Source organism: Anguilla anguilla, chromosome 18 (genome assembly GCF_013347855.1).
Source record: "Anguilla anguilla isolate fAngAng1 chromosome 18, fAngAng1.pri, whole genome shotgun sequence".
Taxonomy (NCBI): domain Eukaryota; kingdom Metazoa; phylum Chordata; class Actinopteri; order Anguilliformes; family Anguillidae; genus Anguilla; species Anguilla anguilla.
The window spans coordinates 2,577,905-2,599,516 of record NC_049218.1 but is presented as its reverse complement, the minus strand read 5'-3'; the positions used below and the strand labels follow the sequence as shown (position 1 = coordinate 2,599,516).

The 21,612-nt window shown below is 39.4% G+C and overlaps 1 protein-coding gene across 1 annotated transcript; it reads left to right on the top strand.

The window, feature by feature from the left end:
- Nucleotides 1-13,962: 13,962 nt before the first annotated feature.
- On the top strand, nt 13,963-20,299 carry LOC118218484 (transmembrane protein 26-like). Its single transcript, XM_035401162.1, has 6 exons — nt 13,963-14,293; nt 14,697-14,793; nt 15,158-15,235; nt 17,158-17,366; nt 18,365-18,444; nt 18,891-20,299. Exons 1-6 carry the CDS (start codon nt 14,106-14,108, stop codon nt 19,187-19,189), a joined length of 951 nt encoding a protein of 316 aa, XP_035257053.1. The 5' UTR covers nt 13,963-14,105; the 3' UTR covers nt 19,190-20,299.
- Nucleotides 20,300-21,612: the final 1,313 nt, after the last annotated feature.

The window sequence follows — 21,612 nt, the reverse complement described above, 5'->3', positions numbered from 1 at the left end:
CCCCAGACCAACGGGTGTCCAGATACTTTTGGTCATATAGTGTAGCTCCGCTAGCCTCTTTCTGCTCCCTGGGGGGGAGGGGGTGGAAGTAGCACTGCAGCAGGGCGACTCAGCCCAGGACCCACAGCAAAACCAGCCGTTCCCAAGCTTTCCAAACCCATGACCCACTTAATGACATTTTTTCTGTGACCCACTCCCCATTACAATATAGCACAACTAGCCACAAACGTGCAATGGAAAAGGCCCCAACTAGCCCCAAATACAGACTGTTTTTTTTTTTGTTGTAACTTGTCAAAACAGTTTTTAACGAGTTGCTAGTTCTTAGTATGAGTTTGCTTTTAATATGTGGTTAGCTTCCTTTAATTTAATAGTTTGTAAAACAAAGACTTTGAGGGGTTGACGATCTCTAATAAGTCTGGGCAGTATTTATACAAACTACATGGGCTACCTATGTATCCCAACATTGTATTAGCAATGCAGTTTGGAACAATCATTTGAAATATACCCTGGCTGTTGTACTGCCGATACATCATGTGTTCTCAATTTGCCTCAGATTTCTCATGGCAAATGCTTAACACATGTGACTTTCAAACCACTTAAAGGCAGAGGATCAAGAGTAATTCATCTTTAAATTATTTATGAACCATTCCGACTTCTGCATAAATGAAGACTTAATGTATAGTGGCAGTCATTGTTTGTTTTCTTTAAGTGCAGTGATCTTTAACTCCAGGGATATTTCATGTAACCTTTTTTTCCCCTTACATTATGAAAATATTGAATAATATCTGACATTTCACAGAATAGCACAAGCATAATAGTGTTTGGTGTAATGACTTGACATTTAATAAATTATTTTTTTTCATTTTAAATGTTGTTTGAGTGTTAAAGCATTTGAAAAAAAAAACTAATTTACAAATGCACTTATGGAATTGTAGAAATTTGGTATGCAATAAAGATTATTCAACAGCAAGAGTCTTGAGATTTGTCCATTTCAGAGTTTACCATATAAGGCTAGCGATGATGAGATCCACATGAGTTATGAAGCTCCCGGGAACTTTGACAAGCAAAATATCCCCAGGAAAGCGGATGTTATGATTAAATATTTCTCTTTATGCAGACCTGCACAATCACTCCCCACTAGCTGGTCCACAAAGAGGGAAAAAAATCACCCACTGAATAAAATATAGGTCTGTATCCCTTGAAAAACACAGACACTGAAAGTTATTAAACGTAATTGTTTCATAGACAATTTATTGTACGGCTGAGACAAAACCCAGTTATTATTATTATTTTTTTTTTTTACCAAAGTGAATTTATTGACTGCATGTTGACCTTGTTCTGATAATAAGACTGGGTAAGCTCTTGCAAATGGAAGGGAGCCGCCCTCCTGTGTTCCACTGTGTGAGTCGCAGAGGGATGCACACGCTCTGTATAACTCACACACTGGCCTTGAATTACAGGAATAACGGCCCAAGCAGTAAAATCAGGCAGCCACTGTCAAGAGGCCACATCGGGCATCCTTCCAGAATATTCCATAAAAGCTCAATTGAGTTCAGATCCGAGGACCAGGAAGGGCATGACATTTGGGTAGCATCAGAGGAATAATCCTCTCTGGGACTGGGGCTTTGTCATCTTTGAAGGATACCCTCTGTGCAGGAAAGTGGGGAGTTGATGATCACTTAGCGATATCAAGCTTGCCCTCTAAACGTTCTGAGGAAGATTTTATTTCTTGGTAATTAAGGAGGGGAAAAGGAAAAAAAGTATTTCAGGTAAAAGTAGAGATCACTGCCACCTGATGGATTGAGGAAGAATTACATGAAAATAAATGTGTCCCTAATAAAAAACACACAATGTAGTCATTTCAATATTATAAATCTCATTTATAATGACATTTGGCAGCATATTTCATATATCATTCTGTATGTGTGTGTGTGTGTGTGTGTGTGTTTTGCGGAATAATTCAGAGACTGATCAACCTGAGTATTAAGCCTCCAAGAACCCTAAATATCTTTAGCTATCGGCTTATGGTACAATAACAACCACCTTATTATTTTAATTCCTCAAGCATGCAAAACACATATTTTACAAGCTCTATCTGCAATGTTCACAATATAATATTCTGTCATTAATGCAATTTGCATGCCTCTCATTTCATATCTAAATCTTTTCAGACAAGCATATCAGCGAACATACCGTTAAATTATATTTTAGGTCCAAAAATATCAAAGAAAAGGATTCTTTTCCATCCAACCATTCCATGACCTATATACACCCTTGCTGCTGGCAGCTAACTTCAAAGCAAATTCCAATATCAACTCACAACCATTTTGAGTCGGTTCCAAAATACTAAAGATTAAATGTGCTCCATACTTGTAAAGAACACATTATTTCCGTATTAATGGAAAAGATGTTCAGACATATTCCAAGTCTATCTTGCGCTCCAGCAAACCAGCTCAGGGGACAGATTTAGATTATACCGACTTAATTTGTCAAACAAGGATTAATAAAAATTTCCTGAGAGGTAGACAGTCGCAGTGTTCACACGGTGTTGATGTTGTCAGGCGGGTGTTTGGTTCCTCCGACACAGCTGAGGTAATAAACACATTAAATATTGAACTGAGGCCTTTTTTTTTGCGCACTATCTGGGTTTTTCGGTGTCACAGAGGAGATCCATCTCTGTCTGCTTCTGACAGAGCTAATTCCAGCCACAGACACACATCACCAGCGACTGTGCTGTCACAGGCTCCTATCTGAGCTCCACAAGCCGATGCTCGTCTGCCGTTCCCTTAAACGCATTTTCACTCGGCGTCCACACTAAATAATGCTCCACCAGGTCCCCTAAATGCTGACTGGCCATTTACCTTCAGTCAATTTCATCTGATTTTCTAAATTGTAGCTGACTGAAATTAGCACATTTCAGCATGAGATCGGCTGATATAGATGACTCATCATACAATGCAAACATCTTGGAAACTACGACTACAGCCACAACCACAGCTACTACTAATACTACTAATAATGCAGCTACTACTATTACTACTACTACTAGTAGCACTAATAATAATAATAATAATTATTATTATTATTATATCTGTGAATGTGCTATATTTCAGGCCTTACTGTTTACTTAAAGATTACACTTATCCCCCACAGCAACACTAGATCTACACTGTATATGACAGGTCAACCACACACACACACACACACACCAGGCATTTTGATGTTGTCGCATGAATTTTGAAAGCCTAGGTGTAAATTTACATTTTCTGGTACATCCTGGAAAATGAGGCACACCTTTCACCTTTCAATGGCGTACCTGTTATTTACAATGTCAGCTTGATAGAAGGTTTGATCTCCTTTTATTCCGCCCATTAAAAAAAACCCCAAGGACATTTTACTGGAACATAACTGCCATGCAACAGCCCACAATATGGAAACAAACCAATCATTGCATGAATAGCGACAGGCTTTGCAGAGAACACTTCAAGACTTGACATGCAGAAATGCAGTTGTTTGGAGGGATATCGTATAACTGTGTTTCAGTTCATGAGTAAGCTGTAATGCAGTAAGAATTAGCAGACAGGCGAGAGTAATGTTTCTTTTCTCATTTCTCTGGAGATTGGAAAATATCCTGGCTGCTAATGAATACAGCAGTGAAATGGCTTATGGATGTATCGTATTGATTAATGTATTTTATGAATCCTACTAAGCCTGAAAGAAGTAATAAAACTGACATAGTGGATAGTAATATTTTTTTTTAAATTTTTTTTTTTAAGTATGTTACAATGTTGATAGGAAAATGCAGAGCTTAAACTAATTTGAAATTAAAAGTATTACCCAACTTCGATACAGTCAATGAAGGTTAAATAAAGGACTCAATTTTGCAAAACAGTGTCATGTTTGTGTAGTTTATCATTATATATGGACATCCAAACATAATATGCAGGCATTGTAAACATGTAATAATGCAGTAAAAGCAACCGTGTATTTCCTGCAGAATCCCCAGCACTGCACCAGATTTGCATTATTTCTCACCATATTTTTTATACAACACTGTAGTATTGTCTTTGTGATATTATATAATACAATAAAGCTTGTGTTGGGGAAATCTCAACAATATGTTTAGCTTTAATGTATGCCAAATATGTACACAGTATGTCAAACCAATAATATACTGCACACAGGAAATGCGGGAAGTAAGTGTACTGGGAAAATGCTCAGTGCAAAATCAACTGAATGATACGCTGTTTACATTTTAGAGAATCTCAATATTTCAGCTGAACAGTACAAAATAAATGAATGTTAGTCTCCTTCATAAAATAATGTATTTCTTATTGTCGTGCTTTGCTGCTGAAAGGAGTATTCTGATGCCAGGTTAATAGACTCACTCCAGGATAAGAAACTTACCATCTGTACGTTCTTCCTGGTTTGTTTGCGCCAGTTACAAATGATCCTTGACTTATGTCAACACGGGTTTCCGTCCAAAGGAAGGAGAGTCCTATTTTCTCTTCAAGCAATAATTCCGTCTCATTTAAGAAAGAGAAAATCACAGGTTGCAGTACTAAGCGGAGTTATTGTAAAGTGGAAAATTATAAAGGTAATCTGTAGCTTCCAATTATAGCTGATACGATAAACATTGGCTCAGTATTATTTGATTTCAGGCTTTGTTCCATTGACTTTATTTCTTGTTGCAGTAAAAAACATTTTTTACGTGGCTATATAGATAATATATAATTAAGTTCTGTTATAATATATAACTAAACAGAAGACATTTTCTTTTTTTACCTGTTCTGCCTCTTCCTTACAGGTTTTAATGGGACAGTACATCATAAACAGCCTTGCAGGGGGGTGGTGGTGGTGGAGGGGGGGTGGCGGGGGTGATGAAGACATGTGGACATGGGGAACCGGTGCAGGAGCAATAGCTAAAATCTAATTACACCCTGTGAATTCTGCAAATACCCAGTGAACACAAATACCATGTCTTTCAAGAAAGGAAAAAAAAAAAAACAAACAAAAAAACATTTAAAACCTGAAGTGTGCTGGTTGAACACCTGGACAGCAAGGTCCTTCACCTTATGGGCCTCTGCAGGAAAAATCTAACTTGTGGAGTTTGGATTGTAAATTGGTCAGCACAAGAAAGGAAGTGCGGAAAGAAAGGTACATATGGGTTCTTGTTGTTTTGTTTGTATGTTTTGTTTGTTTGTAAGTAAATACTTTGGTTTACTGAGATTAAAGTCTTGTTTTACAAGAAACAAAAATGTCACTTGTTCACACAAAGTGTCAAAAATGTCCACTGCAAAACGTGTACACAAGCAGAAATAACATAATCTAAAGACTTAAAAATAGGAACTCACAGGAAAAGGGCGTGGCAAATTGCTGAGGTGCAGCAGCTCCCGAAATTCCTGGTTTTTAATTAATTCCAGGAAGGGGGATTGTTTTAGAAAGCAGGAAGACTAATGAGCGCCAAGGGAGAATGAGGCCATGCCCTCTTCCTCTGTCTTACAAAAGAATTACTTACAGTCTAGGAGGCAGACAGTACAAATGACTAACAAATGAATCGGTGAATGAATGAATTAACACTTTTTGGAAATTTGTTTTGGATGCCCCGAGTGGAGTCTCGCTCACACATTCAAATACATTAAAAGACAATACATTAAAAATGATAAACCAAAAGATAAGGCATCTAACTCAAGCATACGAGCCACATGCAACCCTTCTGTTGTGTAAGGACATTAGGAGCCAATAAACTGGAGTCAAATTCTTTGCGCGTGTAAACGCACTTGGCAAATAAAGACGATTCTGATTCTGATTCTGATATGAATAATTAAATGATAGCCTTTTTTGAATAATTTAAATGATAGCCTAAGAATAAAAGAAAACCTGAAAATTACCTTAGCGTCAGCTGCAAGTTATTTCATATTTGAATGCAGTATGTATAGGGGCGGAAGTGTAGCACAATGGGTAAGGAACTGGGGTTGTAACCGAAAGGTCAGAGTTTTGATTCCTGGTTAGGACACTGCAGTTGTACCCTTGAGGAAGGTACTTAACCTGAGTTGCTTCAGTATATATATCCAGCTGTATAAATGGATACAATGTAAAAATACTATATAAAAGTTGTGTAAGTCGCCCTGGATAAGAGCATCTGCTAAATGCCTGTAATGTAATGTAATGTAATGTATAGGAGTCTCCTATCATACACTGTGCTGCCTTTCGATTTGAGAAAAGTTGTGAAAGTAAAGTGTCTGAGGCTCAGTGGGGAATGGGTCAGTTAGCAAGAAGCAAATCAATGGAAAAGCAGCATGTACTCAAAGAACCAACATTAAAAATTCTTAGCTAAATGGGAGAATATGAGGTGCAGATGTACATGTGCAAAATATCTTCAGTTAGATTTGAAAATCCTCAGTACTAGACAAGAGATCCAATATTTACTTAAAGGTTTTCACGTGGCAATACATGAACGACAACAGTGTTCATACTATTCAATTATTAAGAAATTAATATAGCATTCAATTATCAAAAAAATAATGTCAAATATTGTTTAGAATAATCATACGACATGGGCACATTAGAAAACTTGTGATGTTGAAAAATCGAATTCATGCAGATACAATATCTCTTTCTCACAGAAAGACTAAAAGAGTATTTCAAGGTATTTCAAGATTTGCTGATACAGGACATGTTGGTTGGCGCTTCTGAGTTTGAGACCAATCATTGGTATCATCTTTGGCCTAAAGCTGAGGCAGTCTTTAGGGCTCATATGGCAAATAATAGTGTTATAAGAATCCCTAAAGATCACACGGTGAACTTCTTGTCTTCTTCAGCTTTAATGGCTGCAGTTTTCCTTCACTGAGACTGATTTGGAAAATAGACAAAAAAAGCCTTAATTTGTGGTCACAATGGAGCAAAGAGCTGACCAATCAGGCAGCTGATTGCTGTTGCTTCCTCAGTACCATCACAGTACCAGTGAATCAAGCTGCAAGGAGGTGACATCATCACTAGTGTACACCCCAGCATTTTTTGGCTGAACCGCAACAGCTGGGCCAGCCCTACAAAAGTGAATGAGTTACTGAGTGATGAAGTTACACCATTGGTCGGCCGAGTTATGTAGTTACACCATTGGTCAGCCGGATGGAGTGTTAGGTCCAGCCATATACTAGGTTTTGACCTGGTCTTGTTATTTTGGTGGAGTGGTGGGGGTTCACCTTAGAGTATATAATATGTAGAGACCATCGAGATGGTAGAGACAGTGACGCCAATAGAAGTCTATGGGGAGCACATCAGTACCAGGAAGTACAATTTTTTTGCTCAACAGACATGCTCAGTTGTGTCCTTGGTCACATACCTAAATCCTGTGTACAACAAGGATATGGCAGACATTGGCTAAAATAAATAAATAAATAAATAAATAAATAAATAAATAAATAAAAATTCATATCTTTATCTGTGTGGTAGGAACAAAAATATTTTACCTCGAAAAAATAATAAGTGATTTTTATTCCTGAGTTAACATCAATATTTGAATGGAAATATTTTAATTTTGCTGTCAAAATGAATGGAACCTAATAGGATAACGTGCTTTTTGAGCGAAAATAATAGATATCAGCAGGGGGCGATATTACATCCGGTAATATCAATATAATTGAGAACCGAAAGATGGCGCTTTGGGGTTGACAGGGACACCGAAGTCATTCCCAATGCCTACAAACAAAATGGCCGTACATTCCCTAAATCCGGAATTACAAATATAGGACACACGAGCAGCCTGGTAACCAGCTACTACAGATACTGTGCTTGTCTGGTGTATGTCTGGAAACTATAATCTTCATTGCCTTCTTGATGAAATCCTAAATGAACGCTGAATTGGTGCCCTTTCATACCTGCGTAGATTCAGCACATCAAAGTTCAGTTCGGCGTTATTCCACGTGAGCGACGCTCGCCGCTGGCGTTGTGGTTCTCGCACGCCCAGGTTGCTTGCAGCCGGGCCCGTTGTAGAAACGAGAAGACAAAGCAGAACTCCGAAGGCTTCACGCATCTCAGGACATGAAGTGTGGATAAGTGGACTCTGATAATACTCGCGAAGCCGGGATTTCCCTGTGCTCTAACTCGAGTGAAGGTCATCTCCGAGAGCTGGCGGTGGCGACAACCCCTGCATTCTGTGACAGCATCGACAGGCCGTGTGGATGGCGGAGAACGAAGTGGACCAGTCTGACTGTAACGACTGCGCTCCAAACACGCAACGTAACGTCATCACATCGCGCGAACAATGGCAGGCCTGTGCTTCTGAACCACTGAACTGTAGTTCATTGTTTTGAACAGCTTAGTATTTGTAATTCAAAATAGTAGCTGTTTTCATGTAGTGCCAGACAGCTATATACAGGGGAAGGGTAGAAGACCAGATGGGATCCAGATAAGTGGACATTTTGCCTGAATATTTGTATTATGTACTATATTAAGTGAAAGCCCTTGCTTTACAAAAATGAGATAATGTAACTACCGTGTATTGAATAAAGTGAGAAAACAGTAAAATCCAAACTGTGGACTTTGGAGTTCAATATCAGAAATGAAAATGTCATTGTTTAGTCTCTGAAGGATGCAGAGACAGTGCTTAGTGGCAAGTGGCTGAAGAACATCAGAATCATTGTTTCAAATTTAGGACAAATGACATCACTTTGAGTGTTCAGTGTTCAGAGCTTAGTATAGCCTAAATTACATTAATGCCAGTGTTTAGTGTTCAGTATCGGTGGTGGCATTAATTCCAGTGTTTAGTATCAATAACATTATTTTCAGCGTTTAGTTTTCCGTGTTAGCAGGACTCTGATGTCAATATATAGTGTCAGAAAGTGCGTTCGGACTCATGGCCAGGAAACAAAAGGTCACAGAGAAAGCAGTATTTCACAGCAGAGGACAGCTGATGTGTTCAACCCTTGTGTTCTGCTCACTTTTTGGACCCTGTTACTGGTTACTGGTACTGTTCATCTGGTCAAACTGACCCAGGATATCATTAAGATTTTAAAGTAACACAGAAATAAGTAAAACAGTAAAAATACATAGCATGTATTGTCTTTATCTAAATTCCAAACAATAAAGATAACATATATGGTTAATGTTTGCCGTTTACCTATGATAGATGACATTTCACAATTAAAGTGTTTGTCTTTTTTTGTTTTTCCAACATGGGTGGTATAAATCATGTTTATCTTGAAAGAAATGGAAATGAAACATGGTTTTTATTGTTTTTAGCTGAAACACAAAATAACCAAATTGAACAGTTTTTGTGTGTGTATGTGCATGCCTGTGTGCAAGTGTGAGTGTGCGTGTGTGCCTGTGTACTGTATGAGTGTGTGTGTGTGTGTGTGTGCATTTGATATCCACAGAGGGACTGGAAGTTTATAAATAAATAAATAAATAAATAAATAAAAATACACTGAGGTAATTTTTATGGACCAGGAGTAAGGGGGTGGAGGTAGAAATAGGTTTGTTACATTTCCTGCTATAACATGGTGGAGAGGGTTGTGTGTTCAATCAATGCACATGTAATTGAGTAAAAGACAAAAAGAATACATGTGTGCATTAGTGCATGCATGCACGGGTGTGTGCATGTACGGGTGTGTGCATTAGTGCAGGCACGTACGGGTGTGTGCATTAGTGCATGCACGTACGGGTGTGTGCATGTACGGGTGTGTGCACATACGGGTGTGTGCACAGGTGTGAAAGCAAATTCGCTTTTGGATTTACCATGACTACCATATTTTCACCTACAATGTCCACCCTTTCATTACTCAGATTGATCCAAATATCAGGTCGGGGACTCAAATGTGTGTGTGTGTGTGTGGGGGGGGGGGGGGGGTGTAGCATGTGTTCTCAATGAAAATGTGTTCTTTCACACGCTCTTCGCAGAAAAAAACCCACAGCTGTGGAGTTTCAGATCTAAAAAAAAAAAAAAAGTATTTCTTGTATGATTTATCTTTTAGTAATAATTTTCTGACGTTCTGACCCTAACACCACACAAGGGTTCAGAGAAGCGTCGTAGTTTTGAAGGACAAAGAGCTGGGGCGTGAACGGTACGCAGCTGGTATTTTAAAGAGTACTTTACTTTAAACAACACACTACATTCCTTTCACTTTATCATTGAGCATGCTGAACAAATGCCCTTTACATGGACAATAATGCAATAAAAAATAAATTGTGAATGAAAGGAAAAGAGATAGGATGGAAACTAGTTTTTTGGTACCTCCCAATGGCAACCTTATCTCGACCCATCAGGCTAACTGCAATCACTCTGCCATCACACAGGATGCAGTTGCAGGTGAGCTTCATTCCACCAATAGAGCTGGTTTGAACACGGGTCACAATGTGTTCAAAAGACAATAAATCAAGACGCTCAAGTTCAATACACTAAAAGAAAAAGAAGGAATGGAGAAAGCAAAAGCTATGCACTTCTAAGCACCAATACACGCAAAGCAAAACCCAGTAATGCTGCCTGAAGAAAGCAGTGAACTGAGGCGATATGAAGTGAGAGCAACGAGTCCTGGAGATGGCGAAACAGGTGCAGGTGATAATGGGGAACAGGTGGCGATGGACTGCAGCACAGGAGGGGGGAGACGGTGGTTAGTGGGTCGGCGAAATCTAACGACTGAGACAAGGATGTGACTAACATTACAGCCAGCTTTTCATAAACATTTCAAAATGGAAGCAGAAAATTATTTGGGGACGTTGAATATCATTACCAAATCATTTTCCATCCTAGATGATCAAACTTTTGAAATCTTCAGCTGCACTGGTGTAACTTGGTGTAGGTACTTATTTTAGCCAATATTACTTTAAAAATATGGTGGGGAAAATGTCCTTGACCTGAACGTGCAACTAACTGCACACCCGGCAAGGTTTCCCACGGGTTGTTGGATAGTTGCATTAAAACGGCAAAGACGGAAACATGACTTTGTTTGTTGTCTTGTTTATGTCCGTCTTACTCAGCAGATCTTTGTATGGGAATTCTGTTTGTTGCCATCTCTCACAAATATATCACTCAGGTTTTAGTCACAGTCATCATACTTCAAGTATGACATCAAAAACAATAGAGTGAAGACATTTTAAAGTCAGTTATTTTGTCTGCATACATTTCATCTTTGTTTTAGAAAATGCATTACTTAGCTCGCCAACCATCTTACTTTGATATTCAACTAACTCTGATATTCAGCTTATCATTAGCGCGTAGCTAATTAAAATTCCATTGAACTATGGATAAGTATTAGCTAAGTAGCATGCTAAAGACTACTTTCCTATTGGCAGCCAGCTGTTAAGGGACATCTGGCATAGGATGACTTCACTTCTATCCGCAGATATTCCTCATAATACCCGATTTTCACTTGACCCCCTTACATATTTTCACAACAATTTTTCCAAGGCATGTTGCAAAACCATTACAATCTACAATTTACTTCATAGAACTATTCATACTGAAATGTCTCTGTGTGATTGATTTAATTTGAATTTAATTTGAATGTGAATACATTAATACAAGTCATCACAAAAAACTATTTTCCCATGGGAAACTTCCTTAAAAGGACCAGAACAGGGTGTGGAACTTGATGTAAAAGGTTTTGAATGTTTTGTACAAACAAGATAATCTCAAACTTGATTAAGTTTGAACCAATAAACATTAGACTAAGTAACCATATGTATTTAAGACCCCAAGTGGACAATAATAATTTGTTTAAAGTTGCCATGCCTATGTGTCAATACCAGAAAAGGTCACAAGGAAGTATAGGCATATATTGTGATATATCACATATTTTTGTTATTCATTGATAGACTCGTAATCCTTGAACCAAAACATTGCGCTATAAAAAAAATGTTGGAACAATTCCGGTGAATGCTGTTGGCTGCAAGTGTAACAGGCGTGATCTGGCATTGTGTTGTGTAAAAGCACCACAAACCAGGATTCCCAGTTGAGCTGGGTTATTCTGATAATAGACAAGCGATCACTGGACTGTTCTCAACATCTATCCTCAGCAATGTTGGTCGCTTGCATGGGCAAGTTAAACTGGGAAGAACGTAACGTGCGTTGTTCGCTTAAAGGCAACTACACAAGTATTTTAAAGTGACAGAACACTAGACCAAGATTGGGATGGCAGTTATGCCATCCCGCCAAGTTACACTTTGGTGGGGGCATGCCCCATACCTATACAGCACCGAGAGTTTGGCACTCTTCAGGTTTCCCACAGAAATAACCACAACAGCCACAGACACTCAGCCCTTGAAAACATTAAATTCTGTACATTCTCACCCCATTTCAACAGACAGAATTCATAAACAACTTCACATGCCCACACAATAAAGCCCCAAACTAAGGGGATTTTGCGTTTTCTCCTTCTTCTTCTTCTTCTTATTTTTCCTGCCGCCTATCCCACTAACAACATGTCTCCTCATTGGACATTTTACTGACACCAGCCAAATCTTCACCTACATGACCCAATCAAAAACTTGCATACACACGCAAAATACCCATACCTTTTTACTCTGAAACATTTCCAGTTTTAACAGCTAGTCTGCTGTGGCCTAGTGGGCAAGGTTACAGTCTTGGGAACACAGGGAACTAGGTTTAAGCCCAGTTAGGATCATGTTTCTTTAAACTGCTTCTGTCCTCACTAATAATTGTCTACTTCTCAATTATTGCTTTTGCACCATATCTACCCGCCGTTCACCGAACGTATACACTGCATTATGACGTACCGTCTCCACGTTCAGTTATTAACCGGCTACAATATTGCAAAGCCATATGGATTCAACGGGAGCTCTTCTGTGCTTACTGGTCTGCGTTCTTCTTTAAAACCACGGACAGGTTTGCTAATGATATTTCACCCATTGCATAGCTATGTCATGGTGCTGCACTAGCAAAGTCACAGACTGCTAAACCTCCGGTTTAAGGATTGAATCCCGCCTCGCCCTCAGGCAGATAATTTCCTCTTTTACACTAACGTTTCCTTTGGCTTATATTGGCTTTACCAAACCTCACTCACGGCCACCCATATGCATGTCATGACGGCAAATGTATTCCTTTTATTAAGAAGTTACATCAGTTCACTACTGTGCCATTTCTACTAACTATATTTCTTCACTTGGCTACCGTACAAAACCTTATCAGCAAACGCCACGTTTCTACATTCATGTTACCTCGAACCTGTTCTCTATCTAGCCACATACAAACAATTACTACGTATGTACGTTCTGCAACTCCCCATTAAAACATTACATTTAAAATCATGACTCACTCATAATTATAACTAGTACTGAACATGAGAAAAAACACATCGGTGCAATAGAGTTCACGTTACTTAACCCTCCACTTGAACCATTACTGCTTTATACAGACTGTTAAATATACCGTTCCATAAGGAAACTCAGCTCGCTCATGGTCACTTCATTTACTTCGCACTATAGTCTGTCATCATGTCAATCTTCACCTACATGCCCATTCTGCTAAAAACATATTGTTTCAACTACGCAATTTCATCATTTCATCAGGGCAAAGTGACTTGCAAGAATTGAGGAAATATTGGGTAGCATTGCTTTGGAATACATCTTATTTAATTTCGGTGAGTCAAGATAGCCTATATTGTTTGTAGTACCGAAACTTGGCGTCATTTTGATATCAGTACTTGTAATCGCAGGCCTGGATTTTGGCAGTCAGAATGAATGAGTTATATAGACGGGGTATGTCTTGTATGTGTGAGTAACTTGGCATTTTTGTACGTTGAAAACGTGTTTTTTATGAGATGCACATATACACCTCTGGTACAATGGCAAGTGTAATCATTATTAACCATGTTACACAATCAATTGCTGAACAACAATCAACGGGAATTGTGTCTAAACATTTTGTTCATATTACTTTTTTCGACAGAAGAGACGCTAACTTTTTTGCTGGGACAAAGGACGTCCCAGGAAAACGGGACAGGCAGCTCAAGAGGGCGGTGCTTGTATACGGGACTGTTGAAGTTGACTGACTAAAGTGAACGACTGTAGAACTATAGTCACGGCTTGTATGTCGTCGGAAAAGGCCGGAGATATTTTTTATTTAACGAGAACGTACGATTCAGAGAATCATGATTCTGAAATTTATATTCGCGACTTTGACCAGATTATCTTTTATCATTTTATCACTCATCGCAGTGTGGCGAGTGAAACACGTTAAAGATAACAACATTTTTTGGTTTCTGTCCTTTCTTTGCCTGCCTCTGGTTGTGGAAATGATAATAACTTTAAAAAGAAGAAAGGGACAAGACTACAAGTGGTGAGTTGAATTGTGTTGTTTGGTTTATTTTGCAGAAAGGCAGGAATTGATCTGCGCTACGTCAGCAGCAGAAACTAATTGTAGCAGAATCCGTCCTCCAGCATTTGAAGCAAATTGTAACCTGATTTTGGGAGGAAGTGGTCTTTCCCACAGAAAAATGCATTTGCGTAAAAAAAATATACGAGAGCAACGTATTTGATTATCGACATTTAATCACCACTGCTTAACAATTCTCCATTTTCTCCTACAGTAAAAGTACAGGTAGCTGAAAACTTCACGGCAAACTGCGTGGTCAGATTTAACTATTGTCCGTGAATCCACGAGCACCCTTCAAATTCCTGGACATGGTGCCTATACTGATTCTACCTGATACTCACCGTTCTCGTGTGTACATCTGATCCAGGTTCTCGCCGGCTATCCTGCTGTTCCTCATCGCCATTATACCGTCCATCTGGATACTGGAACTGCACCATCACCAAAACAAAAAGCCCGACCACCAGGTACACGTACCTGAAATGGAAAAACAAACTTGCACTGTAGTTTTCATGGTGAAATTTGGTATGAAGTGAATTTGCAGGTGATGAATTCTCTTGTGAGAGGGTATTTTAATAAATATGAATCATTTCTAGTTTAAAAAAAAAACTTTCTGTAGTGTGTTTAAATCAATTTCTATTTTAGTAGCCTACTGTTATTTGCTTCGTAAATAACTTTATCCTTCATCCTGTACATTTAGTGCAACTTGAGAGAATATAGAATTTGCTGGAACGTTTACTTATACTGCAGGGGATTCACAAGAGGTCTGAACCTTCCACCTTCGGATGCTGAACCCAATTAACTCACAGCTACAATCATCTCTATTTCTAGTGCGCAAAGTTGGATTCATGGGCGAATATAATAAAAATGATTTCTTTGAATGAAACCACTCCAAGTCACATACTGAAGGTAAACTGCATGTAATTTCATCTTATTATTAATATTATTGTTCCTTTCTTCTTCCAATCCTCACAAAATGCATATTTTGTACATCTGTTGTTCATTTGAAAAATTCCAAATGTGAGGGATTAATTTGGTCGACTGTGATAATCACGCATTCATTTTTGCACAGTAGTATAGTTTTGTTGTGACTTCAGGCATTGCATCATTATTTTGTAACTTTTCTTGAAGACCTTGTGCAATCAGAATCATCATATCATATTAGTCGTATTGCAAATAGAGAGCCTTAGAAAATAAACAATATATTACAGGAGTCTGTTTTATTCAGCTAAGATTTTAAATGAGTTTTTTTTTTTTACTCCCGAAAGCAACTGAGTTCTTATACTACCCAGTACAAAATGATTTACTGTAGCTTTGGTCTTGTAGACAAGATGCCTATTAACTTTCTAACCAATTAGTGGTGTGTCTGTTTAGTGGACTGCCAATCAGAAGTGAACTTGCAGTACCAGAAGACAGACGGCCAACTCTCCTGTTTAGGAATGACATACTTTACTCCAAATGGAATCGTTATTATTCTGTGTAAACATATTAAAATATTTGGTGTTAAAATAAACTCTTACAGAGTACATATGGACCCAACTGGACTCATATTTGCTCTGGTAGAGTTGAATTAACACTGGACATTTTACTGTGAATTTGGAAAACCATATTGCTTCAAATGCAAGAAAAATGATCGCACAAGGTCTTTAAGTGTCAAAAATACGGTTTTGCGCGAAGTACACGTTGTTCACACTGCGGTTTGATTGAGCTGCAGAAGCCTTCAGCGTCTTACAGGATCAGCTCCAGCAAGAGATGGGCAAGCGCTTAAGAATCAGAGAGAACCAAAAGTGGGTCAGATCATTCAAAATGACGTTCTGTTGCCAACTGAACTATTTGGGATTTGTCGCACGAAAGAGAACACAAGCTGTTCTTAATGGAAGTACATTAACGTACAGTGCATAGCAGTATTATCAGTGTTACATGAAGTCACACAGAGTACATTTATATGGCATTCAGGTGTTTAGCAGAGATTCTTACCCAGAGCAACCTAAACAGTTAACATTTTCTTACTGAAGTAATTCAGGTTGTGTGTCTTGCTCGAGGGTACAAAGACGGTGCCTCCACCTGGGAACTGAGTTTCTCTACGTCACAGGCCCAGATCCCAGATCCCAGATCCCAAACCATTGTTCTATATGACCAGCCCCTTTAACTCAGACAGATGAAATCTGATCCTCCCTGGACTCAGATAAACTCTGAGTTCAATGAGCGATCTGCATACGGTGCAGCTGCTACTCATTTTGGGGTGGAATTTCCCACTTTATAAACCTCCCTCCTGGGGTTTTTAGTTTGCGTGTCATTATTTGTTGAAGCCGCAACACCAGTGCAGATGCTGGTTTCTGCCAGCGTACGGACACGTACTTAATTAGTTGATGTGAGCGCTCTTAAATGAGTCTTCCAGAAGATGTGCTGTTGCATCGACTTGGAGCATTAGCCTAGATATTTTAAAGTAAATCCATTCTTTGGCTCACACAAAGTATGAGGACATTCAGCCAGCATAATGGGTAACATATTGCGCAAATGCAGCGATATACGACTGAGAACTGTACTGGTGATGGCCACTGAGCTCCATGTTTGCTTCTCTCTCAGAGGCTGGTGTCGATTAATGCTTGCTCAATACGTTTAGTCACTCCACTAGTATTCTTGTTGGAACCAAAAACTAGCGAAACAGATGTGAAACGTGCAAACACAATTTATGAAACACAGCCCTGCTTTTTACAACAGAAATTCTGTTCAGCAGTGCTGTGTAGGGGAAAATTACAGGCTATGTTTGTGCAAAAGCTCAATGCGCATGGATCTGACGCCTGTGCTCTTTTCCCCTCTGACCCCTGAAGCGAGCCGATGATCTGCTGTCTTCTGTGTGTCCCGACGACTGGATCCTGGGGCTGCACCAAGCCCTGCTCATCCTGCTGATCCTGGGGAAGTGGGTGCTGCCACTAGGGGGCGGCGTCACCAGGGACGAGCTCTCCCAGCTTCTGCTCATCTTCGTCGGCCTGGCCGCGGACATCCTGGAGTTCACCAATGAGACCCTCTCGGACGTCAAGTGAGTTCCTGTTCAGAAAAGACAAACTGCGCAAGGTTTTACCTTCATTTCACCAATGCAAAGCAGTGAAGAACTCAATTCACATTTGTAGTATTCCCCTCTGAACCTAAAAATCAGATTTTTATCCCCCTCCTGACCTCTCATTATCACCCTACCTCAGCCGCTGCTAATATTTATTTTCCTGTTCCTGCCATTATTATTACTATTTCACAGAGGACTTGTCATTGATAAGATTGTAAGTGTGAGAAAGAAAAAAAATTACATCAAAGTAATAATAGGACAAGTAAAAAATCAGCACACAATAACGGAACATAATTTCATTGCAGGTAAACACAACAAAATATTTATGTCAAATAACTCCTGAAGGGCCTTTACGTCAGGTAACTGCCACAGATAAATTGTGTGGGCCTGTCCTTTTGGAATCCATGTTGAATATCATGCTAATGCACAAGGCTTCTGGGTGGCTAATCCTGTAAAGACACTGTTCTTGTGCTTGGATAGACCCCACAGTTTGGCATCAAAACCCCTCAGTCAGATAGGTTCTGTGCATAATTACTCTCTAGCGACCCCCACTGGTCGATAAGGTGCCAGCGGTCCACTCACTAAAGCACTTTCCCCCGACTCACGTCTGTGTGAACTTGGTTTGTGCGGGCAGCGGTGTAAAAAGAAGCAGCTGGCGTCACGCTTTTTGGCGGAAAATGCTTTATCTAGACTCACCCGCGTTGCCTTTGGAGAGTACGGCGTGAACGCAGCTGTACGTGGCTGGGCATTCCAAAGTGGGGAGAAAAATTGGGGGAAGTCATCAAAAAAAAGAAAAAAAAAAGAAAAAAAGAACGCTAAACCACAGGTGTTTTAATTTGATGTTTCAGGCTGACACGGTCAGTTGCATAAACATGGAGGGAAAAAAAGAGGAATTAGCAGCAATGCATAGTGGGGTGTACTGCAAGTCAACTGCATTAACCTTGACTAACCCCTTCCCTTACTTTTGCTTCTCACAGCGAGAAGAGCCCGAAGCTGGTTTACATCATTCTAGCAGTCTGGACATGGAGCATGCTGCAGTTCCCTTTACATCTGGCTGGTAAGACGCCATTTCACTTAATTTATCAAAATCTTTATTTGATCTGATTAACTTGATAACTTATTAGTTACTTTTAGCTGCGCTAGGAGAGCCATAGTTACTTGTAGTTACAGAGGCTTGTATCACTGGGACTGGTTATTTATTATTTTTTTTATTTCAGCAAACTGCAGATTATGTGTGTTATACAAAGTGTAACTCTGTACAGCTCTTACATGTATAGTTTATTCTTTAACATGAGAAGAATATAATGTTAAATAACTACATAAAATCAGTCTTAAATATCTGAGGACCTCATGACTTTCTTGTTCTGAAGAATATCATGCTCTTATTCGATATGATACTGTTGAAGTTTATTTTATTAGAACTGTATGGTTTGTAACTTGATGTAGTTCGGTTAAGCTGATGTGGAAATGAGATTTTAACGCTTGTCTGTGTGTTTTCCTCAGTGGTGACCTCCAGGCAAGAGGGGTCCCCTAAAGCTGGCAGTGACTCCCTGCTTTCGAGGCGCAGCACGGACATGTGGAGCATCGTGGAGAGCCTCTTCATCCAGGACGGGCCCTTCCTGGTGGTCCGGCTCACAGTCCTCATGCACTACAAGATATTCCATCAAATGCTGGTGTTCTTCGCCATCAAGAATTTCCTGGTAGTGATACTGAATTTATATTGGCTGTGTGTCATCTGCCAGGATAGCAGGAAAACTCAGAAACATAATACCAGCATTCCCTGCAACACTGAAGAAGTTTGATAGGACTACAACTCCCAGATGTAACACCAGCATACCCTGCAACACTGATGAAGCTTCATTGGACTACAGCTCCCAGATGTAATACCAGCACATCTGGCAGTACTGATGAAGATTGATCTCACAAAATAATGACTCAAATGAAACTGCTCAACCACAATTCAGGCTTTACATTTGCATCTGTGCATTAATCAGTTGCTCTTATCCAAAGCAGCTTATACAAATAATTTGTGCAGCTGGATGTTTTCTTGCTTCAGTTCTAGTTAAAGGCCTTACTTAAGGGCACAAGCTGTACCCAGCTGGGAATCCCAAGAAACCAAAGAAACCAGATTAGGTGCAGTCTCTTTAACTGATCAACTTATTATGCCAGAGTAACAACCAAATAAAAAAAATAAATTAAATAAACAGTACACCCAGGAAAAGGGTTGAGGGTCCTTGTGGTTGATAATGATAAGTCATTTTTTGGGTTATCAATTTTTCAATATTGTTTATTTTTTCAGTTATTAGAAAGAACGTTGATGATGAACTGAAATCAAATGTGAAAATCTGTTTCTCTGTGTAACTATGGTGTTATTCTCCCATTTACAATGACAGGAACTGAATATCTTGCACTGACATTTTCTGTGTATACCTTTGGTGAGAAGATCTTTTTAAATGACCAATACATTAGTTAACCAAGGTAGATATGATCTGTAGATTTCAGTCATTTTTTTGTGCATAACACAGGTAGCGCACACTCAAGCTAACCATCTCTGATTGCTCATTTTCAACATGAACATACTCTTGCATTCTCTTGGGGTATTGAGCATGTGTGTGTGTGTGTGTATGTGTGCATGCATGTGAGAGAATGTGTGCGTGTATTATTTCTGAAATAACAGTAATAAAGTATATTAAATTTAGTTGTTATGCCTACAGATTTGATTAAATGTTGTACAAAATATACAGCACTGAAATTATGATAACAGGAATAACAGAAATTCATAATGTGGCTGTTTGCATGCAATTCAAACTCTTTCCACATGGAGGCACTTTAAGTCTGTTTTTGGCATTTAATGCTAAGCCTTTATCTGGGCTAAACCATAAACCTCATTACAAAAAATGATATCAGGTGATGACAAGTCTATATATTTAATACATTGACAAAAATGAATAAATAAATAATTATAAGTGATGTGGCATAGTGGGGTTAATCCTCTTACTGCTGGGATGGTTCAAGCATTCCGAAGTCCTGAAGCCCAAAAAGATGCAATGGGCCTACACTCCCAAAAAAAAAGTGTGTTTAAAACAACACATCGCTCGTCATTATTCAACACAGTTAAGGACAACACATTTTGCTTTGCTTTCAACACTGTCTGTGCTTAAAGGTCTCCCTGTGTAACACATAAAATATATATTTGTCACACAAAAGTAATAACTTTGACACAAAATGCGTTGAATGTAACACAAAAGCAGTAACACAAAAAGTGTGCTTTCTGAGAGTCTAGTGGTCTTGACGGGGGGGGGGGGTAGGCCAGGTGGAAGGTGTGGGAGGGAACTGGAACGCTTTGTCTGAAGGTTCTGAAAGGTGAACTGGTACATATATAATCATATATATCCTTGCATTCATATATATATATATGTATCCGGTCCAATTGGCCCAAGCCTTTAGCCCCCTTTGACCAGAGGAGTCAGGTCTTATCTCTTGTTTTCATTTCTTCATTATTGTTTCGAGGCCAAATGTGTAACAGGCCTTGCTGCTTCAAGGTCTCGACCGCAAAACTACCCCGGGGCCCGAGAGCAGGCACCTGGGCTCTGGGAACGATAGAGCTGGCCTCCTGATGAGGTCATCAGCTGGGGACTGTGCTCGGCGAATGGGTGATCGTCAGCGTAGTGGGAAGTGATTGGTGGGTACAGTCTACGAGAGTGACCAATGAATTTGGGTTTCTGATCGCTGGCGATAAAGGTGAATTGTATCAGGAAGGTTCTTCAGAGTTCTCTGGGGCTGCCCGTGACACGCTTACTTCGCATGCACTGATTGGTCTGTAAATTGACACTTATCGGACACTTATGACACTGTTGTCGTACTAATCCTTTTGGGGGTTCCCGGAGTCTGTTCTTGGGGTGCTGGTCACCACATTACATTACATTTATTTAGCAGATGCTTTTATCCAAAGTGACGTACAAAAGTACATATCATGGTCACTGGACAACTACAAAAGACAGGTTCAATAATGTACAATACTCATTTTGTACAGCTATTTATAGGCAAGAGCACAGTTCAGTTCACGCAGTTAACATTATTCTGACCTAACTCATGCCAAGCCAAACTAGGGAGAAGAACAAGCTACAATATTAGGACAAATACAAATTACAAAAAGTGCTGGAATGGAGGTACATGTAACATGAGTGTCATGAAAGAGGGGATTTTAAGTGAAATGATTCACAGA